General features: G+C 40.0%; 1 protein-coding gene across 4 annotated transcripts in view; it reads left to right on the top strand.

Moving 5' to 3' along the window:
• Positions 1-16,674, top strand: part of SLC4A4 (solute carrier family 4 member 4) — a 355,406-nt gene that overhangs the window by 321,825 nt on the left and 16,907 nt on the right. For all 4 annotated transcript variants that reach the window (XM_047719486.1, XM_047719487.1, XM_047719484.1 and 1 more), the window contains exons 19-20: positions 8,614-8,792; positions 9,954-10,026. In XM_047719486.1, coding sequence (XP_047575442.1) covers positions 8,614-8,792; positions 9,954-10,026 — 252 coding nt within the window. The remainder of the gene's footprint in view (positions 1-8,613; positions 8,793-9,953; positions 10,027-16,674) is intronic.

Below are 16,674 nucleotides of genomic sequence, written 5' to 3' on the forward strand. Positions count from 1 at the left end.
TAAACTTTATAGTTTATTTGGTGAAATCAGAATCCAATTATATTTCAAATATTATTATCTTAAATCTTTTATAAACTTTCAGTCTGTAGGTTTTCTCCTCCCAACCCCATCCCACCCCCCAGTCATTCTGTTTGGTTTTCCTAGTAATTTATTTGTTGAAGGCAACCAGGTTGTTTTTCAGTTTATCTTTGGAGATATAACAGGCCACCTGAAAACTTAGTGAAACAACAATTTATTACCATCTCATGTTTCTTTGGGTTGACAGGGTTCAGGTGGCTACTTCTTGCTGATGTCTCTCCTGCGGTTGCAGCTAGTGTCACCCGAAGGGTTCCCTGGGCTAATTGTCCAGGATGGTTTCTTTACTCACACCCATGTCTCGCATACCTAGTACCTTGATGTTCCTTGGTGTGTCTGTTTGTCCGACTTCTCTTTCACCACATGGCATCTCCTTCAGAGCCTTTCAGTGTGGGTCGGGCTTCTTGTAGCATGGCGATCTTGAGCTATTTGTACTTGGCACACGGAAACTGACTACCCAAAGTTAAGAGTGGAACATGCAAGGCCACTTCATGGTTACATCTGCAACTGGCAAAACTTTATTCTTTATTTTGCTGGTGTTGATTGGTCAAAATAGTTCCAGGCCCTCCCTCCATTGGATGGGGCAAGGAAGGGCTCCATTGTTTGATGGAGTAGTGGCAATTTTACACTTGTAGAAAAATATACAGGATAGGAGGTGTCTTTCCAGTTGTTTTTGGAAAATCTGTCAAATTTGGGGACAGCTGGATTGGCTCAGTCGGTTAAATATCCAACTCTTGATTTTGGCTCGGGTCATGATCTCTGGGTCCTAGGATCCAGCCCTCTGTCTGGTTCTGTGCAGAGCCGGGAGTCTGCTTGAGGTTCTCTTTCTCCCTCTCCCACTGTCCCACCTCCACCTCACACACTCTTTCTCTCTAAAAAAAATCTACCGCATTTGCACTATAGAATTTGCCATAGTCTAGCTTGTTTGCCTGTGGTGTCATTTAGCGTGCTCTTTGTCTTCTGTATTTTCTTTAAATTGGTCATTGAATCCAGAAGGTTGATGAAGTATAGCTTGTCATTTCATATCTATATCTCTTTATTTTTGAGGGTACTGTGGCAAGACATTCATAGAAGGTCAGGACCATTTTACATTACATTTTTGACTTCAGGATTTCTAGACCATAGAGATAATGTGAATTCCAGCTTCAAACTTAATGGTAGGTTTATAGTTAGAAATACCTTTCGAGATTCTTTTTTTCTTATGGCTTTATATCTACAGATAAGACCTAGAGAGGCATGTACCCCACTGTCTTTCTCTGTAGGGTGTCTTATTTCCTAGTTGGCCTGCCGAATATGCTGTGTTTAGAGTATCCTGATTCTATTTCAAGGGATGTCTTTCCTTTATACTCTTAACTCCATATCCCTAGAGTTGGTCTGCTGTCCCTAGAGTTCAGATGGTCATTCTAAATCCAGGCCTTAACGTCTCTCAGGTGGGCCTAAGCCCCAGGGCTTACTGACCCTATAGATTCACTCTTTCTTGTTGCCATTGTTTTTTGTCTCTAGTTGCTTCTTTTACTTTCTGGTAGATAAGCCATGATTTCTAAAAGATATTTTCTGTATTTGTTGAGCATTTTTAGATGCTGTATACTGGGAGGGGTTTCAGCATTGATTTAGTTTTAAAGGCTGGAAATGGATGATTACTAATGTATTTTATTCTGAAAAGAGTTAGGAAGCACATTTTTAATTTTGTTATATAGTTGACCAGATTTGTTATGTTTCTTTGAGGTGAATACCTATTTACTTTTGCTTGTTAAGTTCTTATTAATAAAATTCAGAATTTCAAGTTTAACACATGCAGAATTGGTAAGATATAGAATTTTTAAAAAGATTTTATTTTTAAATAATCTCTACATCCAGTGTCGGGGCTCTAGCTCACAACCCCTGGATCAGGTGTTGCACATTCCACTGACTAAACCAGCCAGGCATTGCTGATAAAATATGGAATTTTTAAAAATTCTCCTATTCCTTATAGAAAACATTGGAAAATCAAGACATATTAAGGTTTGCCTCTTAAAATAGGAATTGAGTATATAAAAAAATAAGTTTTCATCACTTTCAGAAATTGCTTATTTGAAATCATTTCTTTGAATGACAGTAGTTACAGAATAAATGCCAGTGTTTTGACACAAATCTAACGATACCAGTGGAGAGACATAGTGGATGAAAGACTTTTCACTCTGGATATTGTCTTATTCACATTTTGTTGGGAAAGATGGCTGTGGAATGTGAACGTCAGAGATCCTGTCTAAATTTAAAGGGCCCTGACTGCTATGAAATTGATTTAAAAGAGAAACCTGAAGCAGTGAGAGAGAAGGAAGCTTTGTAATATTAAAAACAGCATGTTTTGAGGTAGCATTTGCTTTGGCTCTGTGTCATGTGGCCCTGGCTGGCTGACTGCCCTGTTGGGATGGGATCCACCTTTCCACTCTGCTGAATAGCTCCATATTGATGTAGGAGCGCCAAGCCATTTGGCTTTTCTTGGCCATCATTTTGGTTAGTTACATCCCTCATTCTCCCTGCAGAGCACTCAAAAGCAAACGGGGTTCAGCAAGGTCATGACTTCTCCAAGGTTATTGCCTGAGTCATTGCAGAGGTAGAAAAAAAAGTCTGAGCTTTACACTGCAAAGCAAGGGATACTTCTCACCAGGAAAATGATTTTAAGTATGTGGGAAGGAGAAGTAGTTTAGGATAAGTATCTAGACATAGAGATAAGTTGGTGTATCAGTAAATTTTCCGATACCCTCTGTAGTAAAACTCTTAATTTGAGGTCACTTTCTTGGGTCACTCCAAAATTTGCCCTGCTTTATTTTTCCTTTCTATTTCTGTTATCATAATCTTAAATCCAGTCCTTTTATTTCATGTCTAGACTATTCTAACTGTTTAGTCATGAGTTAATAATCAGGTTCCCTTGCTTCATTTCAAAAGCAGCAATTTTTTTAAGTGTTGTTCTTATAGGTCAGTCTTATATTTCTAACCTTCACCCCCGGCCCTCTAAACATTTGACCCTTGAAGAAAGTTCATTTGATTAGCCTGGGAATTCAATCTCTTTGTGATATGTTTTTAACCTAAATTCAGAACGATGCCCTCCACATACTATACCATGCTCAGATCAAATAGGTTATTGGTTTCTCCTCAAATCTGGTAGCATCTCCTGCCAGTTATTCCAACTCTCCTCTCCACCCTCGATGATTAACACTTACCAAAATCCTTCCCATCTTTTAAGAACCTCCAGATATAAACTTGTCAGTGTAGCCTTCACCACTGATGTGATTTCCGTGTTTTTATTTTTGCTCTTGCTACATATGCATTACTCTGTAGCACTGGTCACATGATATCTTGCATGGAGGTTAGGTTGTATAATGACTTTATCTCCTTTTCTGGGCCAGATATTTTCAAGGAAAGGATATGTTTTAGTCCTTTCTCCAGCTCTGTTTTGTGGCCCATCACAACGATTTCCATGTAGTAGGCTCAGTAAGTACATATTGAAGAATTTGCTTATCTTGGGCCACATGGTTCTCAGAGCTGTTGTGCTGTGTGAGATGGGTGATAGCGGAAAAGCTTGCCACCCCATCACCAGTTCTCACTGTGAGAGCTCATATTATTCAAAGCCTTGTTTAGATGTCATCACAGTGGGAAGTTTTTGCGGGTTCACTCTAGACATTGTTAAACAGTTTATCCCCTGTACTTTGGGTGTCTCTTTCAAACCTCTTTGAATCTCTGTTTAGAGTGCTTTATAATTTGTGTACAAATCTGAGTCCTCTCATCTGATTGTGAGCTCCTTGTGGGGAGGAACTACGTCATGGTTCTTGGTGTCCCCATAAACCAGCTTATTGTCTGGACCATCGGGGGCTCCTAGCATGAATATTTATTCTGTGTCTCTGCATGTGTGTGTGCACTTCTCCTGACCTTTGCTATCATCTACTTACCAGATGTAAACTTTAGACTGCTAGACTAGTCTTTTTCTCCCATAGATTTTGATTTCTGTGGATTTATTCCAATTGACTTTTGTTCTGTACTAGTGAAGCATATAGTATCAAAAGGAAGTAAAATTTTACTTCCTGTCCTACTTAAAACAATATCTAGATTCAGAAAGTAGGCTATCCTTTGCATTTATATTCATGAAGACAGGACTTTATTAAACTTTAAAGGACATACATAACCTTTGGACATTTTTTTGAGTCCTTGCTATGTATGGAACACTTGTGTTAGATATTGAAGATAAAAATTGTTCTTCTAAGTTATGGTCTCAGCCCTGAAGGAGTTTAGTGGATTTTCCTTATTGACCACTTAACTCTACCACCAAGGTTGGGATTGACTTGGCTTTCTTTGTGCCTTGTATCTTTGCACATATAATAAATTATTTGCTTCTACATCTGGCTTCAACTAATAACCTACCAACCGCTTAGGGGCACATGTTCTGTCTTATTATTTTATCTAACACAAGGCCTAACATAGTATAGGGTGTTCAGTGGGTGTTTATTAAGTAACAGTTTTCTAAGCAAAGGTATGAGCAAATGCAAATGACCCAGGGTGGGAGGGTATGTTGGTATATTGAAGAACAAATAATAGACCAGTGTGACTGGAACACAGGGAAATTAGTGATGCGTGATGAAGTTAAAGGGAGTGGGGCCAGATCATGTAGAACAAAGGTTCTCAGCTGCATTTCTTTGTTGGTTGTGGCTGTCCTGTGTATTGTAGGCTATTTAGCAGCATCTTTGGTCTCTACCCCCTTGATGTCACTTGGACCCTTTCCCCTAAGTTGTGACAAACAAAAATGTTTCTAGACATTGGCAAGTGCTCCCTTATGGGGAGGGATGCAAAATAGTTCCAGGAAAAACACTGATATGGAACCTTTTAGATGACTTTACTATGTTTTATATTAGGTGGAAACAGGAAACTGCTGGAGGGTTTTGAGCAAGGAAGTGCCATATAATAATTGAGATTTGTAAAAGATTACTCTACAAGGAGAGTGGGCTGTCAGGGACAGGAGTGAAGCAGAGACTTCTATGGTGAGGATGGCATTGAGGGTCAGGGGTTGCTTAGTGATGTCAAAGAAGCAGGGGAATTTAAGCTGGACCTTGAAGAGAGAGGACAGAAATAGAAACAGGGGACCAGTTTGATGAATGGTGCAGAATGTGCAAGTCCTGTTTGATGAATGATGAAGCTTCAGGAATCTTTGAGGGCCCCTGTCATAGTATTGGGTGGGAAGCATCTCAACATGGCCAGCCAGCCAGGTGCTTGTCATGACTGGTTCTGTCCTGTTTGACTTGTTCATCTCCTCCTGGCCTTCCCTGCTCCCTCAACATTCCAGCCTGGATGGAAGGCACCAATGCCGCATTTAATCACTCTCTTTAGCAGCATTCAGGGTGGAAGGAAGAAGTGCCAGAGTGGGGGGTGGGTGACAGGGAGTGGTTAGAAGGCCCCTAAATAATCCAAGTAGGACATTAAGAAAATCTGCAAAAGGCAGCGGTGATGTGGAGGAAGGGTAAGGAACAACTCACATGCTATTTTTGAAAAATGCGGTTTTCTGTATTTCTTACAGTACTATTTCCAGTAAAAGTTCCTATATTTGAATACTGTTTTTATTCCATTCAAATCTAGTTATTCAGATACCCTTAGCTAAAGACACATTTTAGAGTTGGCTTGTTTTCATACGCATAAGTTTGTTTTGCAGGAACAACTTTTCTGACATAACCCTTTGGGTTCCAGGTCTTTATGGCAATCATTGGAACACTATGAATTTTTTAGCATAGCTTTTACCATTCTGGTCAACAAATATGTCTCCAGTGTTTACTGGAGGACACTGTACTAGATAGACATTATAAGCCTCAAGCATTGAAATTTGGCAAAATGAATTCATGGCCTTTCCTTCTTTGGATTCAGTCTCCTTAAAATCTCTCCCATCTGTCCATTGTCCTTCCTCCATACTATTACTTTAGTTGGAACTGTGTCAGCTCTGGCCTGGACTAAGGCAATGCTGTCATGTCTGTCCTCTCCACCTCCAGTCTTGACCACTTCTAGTACATCCTCTACAAACCAAAAGAGCTGTCCTTCTAAATAGAAATCTGATCATATCACTTACCTACTTAAAAGCCTTTAATGGTTTCCCTTTGCTCTTAGGATAAAAATTCCAAAGTCTTTAGCAAGACATTAAAGTTCTTAACTTCTATAGCCTTATTTCCTACCTCTCCCATCTCCTTCTATGCACCAACTATATTTTATTTTCTCAAAATGGTGGCTTATTTGCCTTTTTTTTTTCCCCCTCCTGCTTCCCCATATCTTGCCTTCAGTTATGGCTCACATTTTAGGACTCATCTTAAATACCACCTCCTAGGAATACCATCTTTGACTTTGGGCTTAATACCTCTTCTGCATGTCACCCCAAGCTCACCCCAAGTATAGAATACTGTTGTATTGCAAATGCCTCTTGATTTGTCTAGCTCTAGCACTACATTGTAAGCCGCTTGAGGACAAAGACTGTGTATTATCTGTAATTGTACTTCTAGGATCTATACCGTGGAATGAAGGAATTGTGTATGATTGAAGGTGACCATGGTATAGGATTGCGGCAGGGGAGAGATGAAAGATGGGGCTGCAGATGTGAACAAAGGCCAGATCATGAATGGTCTAGAGTGAGGTCATAAGACACATCCACAGGCAGGACTGAACAAATCCTGTGGATTCCACCTTAAAGTATAGTCAGAATCCAAACACTTCTTGCTATCTTGACTGCTACTACTCTGGCTCTAACCATCACAATTTCTTACATGAATTATGGTAGCAACCTCCTAACTGGTCTTGCTGTCCTTGACTTTGTTCAGGCTGTTCCCAACACAATAGCTGTAGTGTTTAGTACATAAGCAGGTCACGTCACTCCTCCATTTAATACACTCCAGTGGCTTCACATCATACTCCACATACAAACCCAAATTTTCATAGCTCTACTTAGTACTTGGTACTATTTAAGATACTGTATAGTTTACAGTTTATTTACTTGTGTTGTTTATTGTCTCAGTAGAATGGAAATGTCTCGAATATGGGAATTTTTGTGTTTTATTCACAGATATGACATTAACATCCTTAACTGTGCCTGTTAATAAGTTGGCAGTAGTATTTATTCAAGTATTTATTCCAGTTGGAATGGAATGACTGAGAGCCAGATATATCACGATACTCAGCTCATTAGTTATTGTTGAACAAGTTTATTTCAGCTCATCCCTACCCTTTGCCTTCCTTTCCCCTACCTTATCCCACTCCCAATTCAGACCCTGTGGTTTCAGACCATTTGTATTGAAATGAACTGCTTTTTGAATATATATCAACCTTTGTCTCCCAAGGATACTTTTGTTCATGGTCAAGCCTGGACTAAGTCAATGTGTGCTCTTCTGTCTTGTGTCAGCTGCCCTTGCCTGTGACGAGTTCTCTGAGAACATGATTAGACCCATGTTTGGGAGCCAGGGGTGAAATCTTGGCCTTTCAGAGAGGAGAGCCGTGTTCTAACTAACTGTAATTGGACCTGAATGATAACAGTCACCGGGGTTCTAGTGTAAATTACATTCTCATTTTTTAAAGCCAGAGTCTCTCTATTCCCTCAGATTGGCCATACTCTGGCTCTTGGTCCTTCTGCTTCCATGCTGTGAAAATGGACTGCTCTGTTTTTTCAGGCTCCATAGGGTATTAAGCATTTGATTTCTTCATAAATAGAGCAGAGAAATATAACCACAGAATAACATTGTGGACACATTTAACAATATTTATTTAGTGAGTAAAAGAGCAAGACCTTTTGTTACATAGGCTGCTCTTCCAGTCAATAAATGTTATTGTGACCAGTGGATAGTGTTTGAAATCAGCCATTCTGATTAAAGGTGTATTAATTACCTTAATGATCATGTTTAATAGGTTATTAAACAATTATTTCATATGCTATGAAAGGTGAGAAATCGTCTTAGGCATACCTTCTCAGGGTGCTTTCAGATCTCTGGTCTGCATATGCTGACTACTGTCTAGGTGAACAGTTTATTGCTAAACAGTCACAGAGAAGGATTGCTGCCTGCTTCTAAGTTGTTTATTGCGCTTATTGTTAACAACCACCAGCACCACCACTGCTACTGTCACCATTCTTTTGAGCTCCTACTATGCAACAACCACTACCTTTTAAGTTCCTATGCGATGCTTTGCCTCTGTTACTGCACTGAATGATCGCAATAGCTCCTCAAGGTAGATCTTTATCTCCACTTTTCTGATTACAGAATTGGATAGAGAGAGGATAACTAGCAATAAGCAAATGGTAAGTAAGCTGTGAACTTCAGTCAAGCTAGAGGAGGTGTCATGTGGCAGCTCTGTGTTTCATTGCTTAGGGGAATAATATGAGGAAGATAAAGTCCCTTTCCTTGAAAATTTTACCTTGAAGTAGATATTCTTAGCAAGCCAAGTGAGTTGGGGTTTTTTTGGTCATCTTAATTCCCATCTGGAAATAGGACAAGATAGAAAGATGAGATTTTTTTTTTTTTCATATGATTTTGTTACCTCTTTCTTCAGAAAGGAGCTGGATACCACCTGGATCTCTTCTGGGTAGCCATCCTAATGGTGGTGTGCTCTTTCATGGCTCTTCCATGGTATGTGGCTGCAACCGTCATCTCCATCGCTCACATCGACAGTTTGAAGATGGAGACAGAGACTTCTGCCCCTGGAGAACAACCAAAGTTTCTAGGTGTGAGGTATGTTTAAGTCAGAGGAAAACGGCTCTATGGAACACATCATGCCGCATCTATATTGTCGTTAGTAGGAAATGGGCAGAATGGGAGGAGAAAAGGCTGGTGGTGATTAACTTACTCCTTTAGTTACTGTTCCAGAAAGGACTACATTTTCATTAGAAAGAGTCTTCAATAATTTTTCTAGTTCACTTCTTATGTTACATAAATTTCCTTCAATTAATGAAGGCTAAATGATGCAATGTAAAAACACAAATAGTCATTCATTTTCTTCACCATGGAGCTCACCGAGGTGCTGTGGTACTTACTTGATCCCCAAGCATCGTAAAGGCCAAACCATTTAACCTTTCAGCTCTGTTGAGACTCCCCAAAACTCTTGAGTCTGCTTATGATTTTGAAGATTCTATAAAGGGAAAGGAATTCCTATTTTCCAGTTATTCTTCTGTCCCCATAAGCACTGAGAAACCTTGACCTCTAGCTGTTAAATTTGGGCAGCCAGGAAGGGCTTGCATAAGACCTTCATACAGTGTTGAATACTTTTTGCAGCAAGCCCTGCTTCTAAGTGCTTGGGTGAATAGCTTGTAGGAGAGAGCCATTGTTTCCCACGCCACAACAGTGGGTGATTCTTTCTTGGGGGCTGGGGGAGGGGGTGTTGGATAGGAATCCTATTTGTTAAAAAGTACTCTTGTTGTTTAGATTTGGAAATTAGATTGATGGGATTTATTGCACTTATGAAATTTCCCTGAGCTGTTTGTTAATTAGAATGCAGGACAATGTAATATCTGTCTCCTGTGAAAGAAGGTGTAATTACACAACAGTACAAGTTGTTTAAAAAATAAGGGCTTCAGAGAGGCCAGGAATTGATGGACCAAGAGCAAGTGACTTTTTTTTTTTTTTTAATTCTAAAAGGAGCAAAGGATTTAGCACAATCACTTTTCTCTTGAGGAATTCAAATCATGTTATACAATAGTTTTAAGAGAGAATTTTATAGTTATGTTGAGCTTCTATGCTCTCCTCGAGGTATTCACTTATATAAGATATCAAGACCTTTGCTGTTTTAGTCAAACATTAATTTGGCCAATGTACAGTCTTTTTTGAAGGTGAAAATACAAGGAGCTTATTTATGAAAACGAGAGATAACTTGGTAATCATTTGATTTGGTTTCAGGGAACAAAGAGTCACTGGAACCCTCGTGTTTATTCTGACTGGTCTGTCAGTCTTTATGGCTCCCATCTTGAAGGTAAATATGTGAAGTACTTGTCTCTTCCTCCTTCTCAGTACATGACAGATCATTGGGTATGTGGAGAGTAGAATTCCTTATCTGCAAGATTCTCATCAGTTCTGGAACACACTGAAGCAGACAGGGGTCAGGTAGAACAAGTACTTTCAAAACTTTTATTTTGATGTCCTCACTCCTTCACTCCTTCTATTATGAATTATTATTATTGTTGTTATAGTTACTTGGTTGAGCCATATTAAATTACCAGTATTCAAGCTTTTGACATATACAAATGATAATTCCATCGTTTAGTCTAACTGATCTCCCCTCCTCTCTGCATTTCTTATTCTCCTTGTATCCTTTCTTCCCACTGCTTTCCAATTACTTGTCCCTAAATCCTGCTTCCCTTCCCCCCATACGCAGGCACACACTAGACTCCTGGATAACACGAATGATCATTTTGTAACTTTTCTCCTAGTCTTAATTATTGCTGACTGTGTTTCTCTTTTCTTTGAATCAGAAGGCCTAATCTCCACAAAGGGAAAGTTGAGTAAAATTACTGGTCTTTGACGAGAAAACTTTAGAAATGAACTTTGGAAGAAGAAAAAAATGACATGCTAGATGATTTAGAAAATTAGGAGTCAAATATATATGTTTGATCGTTGGGGTGACTCTCTGACAAAATTGATGAATATGAACTGTATGGGAAAACCTATTACAAAGATGAGATAGGGTTAAAAGAGCAGGTTTAGCTGTCATGAAGCTTCCATTTCTTTTTTTGTGACACAGGCATTTTATTCTTCTCTTCTATTACATAAACAATACTGGCCAATTATTGATAATTTGTATTTGATGCCTTGCACCACAGTACAAAATGTGAAAATTACCTATATACCTAGAAGCTATAAACAACCACTTAATATCCTTTCAAATTTGTCTCTGAGAATTTTTGTTTATTTTTAAACAGTTCTCATTTTTCAGATTTTTAAGATGCTTATTTAACTACACAAGTGATGGAGCAGTACACTCTTTTAAAGAATTCAAACCATACAGAAGTATAGAGAGGGAAAGGCAAAAGACCTCTGTTTCTCTCAAGTCGGCACATTTATGAGTGGGTTGCCATTCAGATGAACTTGAGGAAAGTGGAACTGTAATTTCCTAGCCTATAGGTGAGACTGGTTTTGCCCTTAGGGAATTTAGATAAACACATATGTTATGCAGAAAATACTTGGTAAAGAGCTAAAAGATTAAATATTCATCTCTTGTTCCTGGTTTCCACAATGTCAGTTAACTGGCTTAACTAATTTCTGCCTGGAATCATGAAGGAATATATATTTCATGCACATGTGGGAAAGTAAAATTTAAAATAACCTTGAAGAAGTTATCTCTGATCACATAGGAAGAACCTCAGGAGAGTACGGGTCTTAAGGTTTTGCAGGGACAGAGGGAAATCTGTGATCCCTTTTGCCAGTGCAAATCAAGTTGTGGGGTAGGTTTGAAGCTGTGAGTTTCATAGCATCAAGTCCACAACCTGAAGGCTTTATGTTCCTTTGTTGCCCCACAGACACCAGCACAGCAACTGGTGGAAATGTCTAGCCACATAGACCATAGAACCTCATCTGGACAGATCTATTTTTAGAAAGGTCATTGTAGGCAATTGTGACCTCACGTTGTCAGAAGATCTACAGGGATGAATTTGCCCCTGGGTTCCCCAAAGGTGGGCTCGCATGATGCAACTGCAGAGTTTTTTTTTATGGGGTCTCTTAGTGATTAGCTCCTAGTAGGGGATGAATAGAAATATTTCCATCAGTTCAAAGAAGCTTATTAGCCTATCAACCTCCACCGATTTTTTCTTTTGTTTTTACATTATGTCTTTTCATTAATACAGTATAAAATCCTAACTCAAAAAATTCAGTTGTTTAAGAGCCCCCCCCCCTTTTTTTGCTACAGCAAATTGGCTTTAATGTTAAGAGAATCTGTCAGCTGAGTAATCACGTATGATCCCAAAGGGACACAGAGAACAGATACTGTATAAACTGCTATTTTTAGGAAAAGATGTAAGACTCACATTTTCTGCAACACCTCTTCCTAACTATTTTCTAACACTGCACCCAAATGTGGCTGCAGAAGAATTAAAGCTGAAAGCCCTTGTGTTCTTTATTGTACAATGATTCTTTTTGCCCTGATGTGCAAAGCACTTTAGTATCTGCAGGAACAGATTAGAATACAGAGAAAGGAGAAAGACAGATGTAAGTGATCAGTGAGCATGAGTTTGCTTTTCCTTTTGACCTTCCTTAAGCTCACCCTTATTCAGCTGCTAATGTTCATAATTATGGCCATTTCAACTTTGGGAAATGCAAAGAATCATTGTAAGAATCAGTGAAAAAGGTAGTCCAGGAAACATTTTTATTGAGCAAGGCTTATACTCAAAATGTGGGAAATGAAATTATTTTGTTACTATGGCTTCCAATATATTGTGGGAAACATAGATTTTAAAACAACAATAAAGTATGCCAGCACTGACGATTGTGATTCCAGACTTTGGTGAGTAGAACTGTTCTTTACCTCAGGAATCACATCAGCTAATTTTAGGTCATGTGTCCTTCTTGCCATTGAAAGCTTATAAGCATTCACCAGAGAATTCTTGGTGGTTCATGCAAGAAGTCAATACAGGAAGAGGCAGATGTTGAGGGTACAGTTTAACTAAAACTTAAGTAATGACTAAGTGGAGTCAGGATTAACAATTAACTTCAGAATTCACACAGAAAGAGGTACCAGGGGTTACTTGGGAGGAGGGAACCTTTTTCCTCCACCAGTTGACTGTGTGTTTTAAAGGGACAGGTGACAACTTTAGAGAATGGTTTTACTTAAGAGCCTGCCTTTGAAAGGCAGATCAAATGCATGGAATCAAGAGAAATACGTGCCTTTCACTTTTTAAAAGGACATGGCTCAACACCTTCCCTTCCCAGCTCCCTGCATCCCACTGTTTCCTTGCCTCAGAGGATGCGAGGAATTTCCTCCCTGCGCTAAGCAGGGTGGGCGGCTGTTCCCTGCGCCTCCTTACGCAGGCTTACTTTGAACAGGAAGTCTGTGACCTCTGTTTTGATCTCTTTGCCAGAGTCTCTCTTTTTACATGGAAAAAATGTAAGGAGTCATAGTGTATTAGCTTTAAGTTCATGAGGATACCCCGTGACCTCAACCAGCTGCACTCACACATGCCTCAAATCCCACCCCGGATCCAGTACAGAGCTGTGGGGAAGTAGGGAAAACTGGCTTCCCAGGCTGGTTACAGTTTCAATCCGTGTCTCTGCAGCAGAAATACTGCCTGTTGAGTTCGTGTTCTGGATGGGGCGGCTGGGGAGGCTGGGGCCCACCACAGAGCAGCAAAAAGATGAAAGACCGTTCCTAGAGCTTCCTTTTCCAATGCTTCTGGCAAGCTTAAAGAAATAAAGATCCAGTAAAGTTCACTGCCCCTTCTGTGGTCTTTGCTTGAAGCAGTTCATCTTTAACATGAGGTGTAGCCGAAATTTGTCTTTCGGATTTGTTTAGGGTTCTACAATGTGGAGGCTAGCATTTAATTTGTACCTGGTGGATGTTCATTGAGCCCCTCCGGTGTGCCACACGCCCTGCTCCGTATCAGGGAAATGAGGATAGAGGGTAGTGAGGAGGTGGGTAGTGGTAATAGTGGCTCCTGTTCCCTGGGAGCTTGGCCTTGGACCAAGAGCTCTGCGCAGATTGTTTTTATTTCGTTCTCCAGTAAAACCTATGAAAAACGTATGTATAATTGCATCCATCCTACAGATTTAAAAATAAATAAATAAATAACTGGCCGAGTCCCAAAGTTCTTAAATGGCAGAGCCAAGGTTTGAACTCAGGCAGTTCTAACTCCAAGAGCCTGATCTCATAACCATCACAGTTTATTGCCTTTTAAAATAAAACAGTTTTGGCCTCAAAGAGCTCCTTTACTTTTATTTCCTCGGATATGATCTTCCCCAGTTTCTTTGATCCAATTTCCAGGTCTCTTATGTAGAGAGAAATGTGGCATTTTCACAACCTCTTCATCATAAGTCGCTCCGTGGTTTTGTCATCATAAGACTAAGGACCAGATTGCAGGTCGGCAGCTTCCTTATGGTCCCAGACTTGTAGGGCTTAAGGGCATTAGGATTTTCTTTGATAACATGTTTCTGAAGACAGTCGTTATAGTTGAAAGGACAATATTGTAGAGCTTATAGAAAACCGAGGTTTTGGGGCGCCTGGGTGGCTCAGTGGGTTAAGCGGCTGCCTTCGGCTCGGGTCATGATCTCAGGGTCCTGGGATTGAGCCCCGCATTGGGCTCTCTGCTCAGCAGGGAGCCTGCTTCCTCCTCTCTCTCTGCCTGCCTCTCTGCCTGCTTGTGATCTCTCTCTGTCAAATAAATAAAATCTTTAAAAAAAAAAAAAAGAAAAGAAAACCGAGGTTTCGAGTCCGACCTTTGCGGCCATCTTTGTGGCCTGTACTCCCTCCCGCTATCCCACCCTCGCCGCAGAGGGACCAGAGGGAGCTGTGCTGGGCGGCTGCCAGCTTCTCGACTTGCCAGTGAAGGTCCTGATGCTAATAATGACATCAGTACCACGTTTATCCTTTCTTGAGCATCTATTATGAGCCAGTCCCTGAACTAGATCGTACATGATCTTTATCATAACCACTCTATAGATGAGAATACGAGGATAGCAGTTGACCGTTCTCTCCATTCCACAGTGGGTAGAGCCAGAATTGGAACCCGGGTCTCACTTCTGTACTTCCATGCCCTTCATCAGTACTTTGTTCTGAGTGTCAGACACACGCGCACATGCACACAGTGACTATTATTCCTCTGGGTGGCCTCACTCCTGTCCTGAATTCTGCACTGTGGACAACTACCATCTACCTTTCTAATTAAATTTACCCTTTCACATTTTTTTTCTTACAGCAATATTCTAACACTATCAAAAATCAAAGGGAGGGGGCGCCTGGGTGGCTCAGTGGGTTAAGCCGCTGCCTTCGGCTCGGGTCATGATCTCAGGGTCCTGGGATCGAGCCCCGCATCGGGCTCTCTGCTCAGCAGGGAGCCTGCTTCCCTCTCTCTCTCTGCCTGCCTGCCTCTCCGTCTACTTGTGATCTCTCTCTGTCAAATAAATAAATAAAATCTTTAAAAAAAAAAAATCAAAGGGAGGGCTAAGTAAAAAAAGAACTACATTCACCACAATTTGAAAAGTTTGGTGACATAATCTGAGTATGCTAAATCTTCATTGACTTAATTTAATTTTTCTGTCTGGTTCTAGGATCAAGCATTTAACTTTTTCATTTCTAATATTTATGAGAAGCATATAATATTTACTTATAATCCTTTTCACCAAAGAATATTTTTTTAAAAAGCGTCACCATCTCTAAAGCTGTTTTCCTGCCTGTACCCCATTCTGAGTTAATGGTACCTTCTGATTTTATTTTGTGGTAGATTTGGCGAAATCTGGCATAAATTCAGACAGAATAGACTTCAGCACTAGGGTACAACTTTCCTTCACTCTGGTGCTAGAGCTACATTAGAGAAAATATTTAGCTAAACTTAGGGGAGGGGTGGAGATAACTCTCAGTATCACCTTTGTGATTACTTTCTTTCAAGCCAGAAAAAACACTTTACTCAGATTAAAAAGTAACTACTGCAGGGGCACCTGGGTGGCTCAGTGGGTTAAAGCCTCTGCCTTCGGCTCAGGTCATGATCCCAGGGTCCTGGGATCGAGCCTCGCATCGGGCTCTCTGCTCAGTGGGGAGCTTGCTTCCTCCTCTCTCTCTCTGCCTGCCTCTCTGCCTACTTGTGGTCTGTCAAATAAATAAATAAAAAATCTTAAAAAAAAAAAAAAGTAACTACTGCAGGATTTCTAACGACATTCCCAACTCTCTAAAAGAACTATGCATCTCTTTTCCCCTTCCACCTTTCTTTCCCTCCCAAGGAATTAAAAATGAAATGGATATATGAGAGGAATCATCATATATTAAAGAAAAGTGGGAGAGCCCTTGCTTTCAAAGGATATTTTAAAAAATTAAAAAATGAGCGAATGCTGTGAAATGGTTTCTTTGTTGGTTATTCTTTTGGTCAGTTTATACAGGGGAATGGGAATAATAAGGAAATAAAGGCATGTGTCAGAGCTCAAGCGGCTTGAATGTGATGTGCTCACCTCTTTGTGGTGATTGTGGGGTATTACAGCACACATGCCTTCCCCAACACTTCTACTGTCCCTCCTACCCCCTCAACAGTCAACATCAATTATTTTTTTCTGAGCTCAAGATCAAATTACCTATGTTACCAATTACTGGTTTTTTCTAGAAGGAACGTGGGATGTTTTATGTAAATAAATATATGTATTACTTATAAATTTAATAATTCCTATAGCTAGCCGGAAACAATGGAGATTGTCATGACATATTTTGAATTTACTAATTTCCAGTAGTGGCCAAAGGGTCTCAGATACAGAATGTTTTAGGTCATTCCCAGGGTAGACATAGAAATTGTGTTTCATTTAATACATGTTATAGTTCTTTAAAAATTACTCTGAAGTCATACTGTTTCCTGTCTACAAAGCCTCCTTTATGTAGATTTGGTAAGATTGAACTTAATTGATTGTGGTTTTTGAAAACCGAAGTTACTTGAACTTC

This window comes from Lutra lutra, chromosome 2 (assembly GCF_902655055.1).
Source record: "Lutra lutra chromosome 2, mLutLut1.2, whole genome shotgun sequence".
NCBI lineage: Eukaryota > Metazoa > Chordata > Mammalia > Carnivora > Mustelidae > Lutra > Lutra lutra.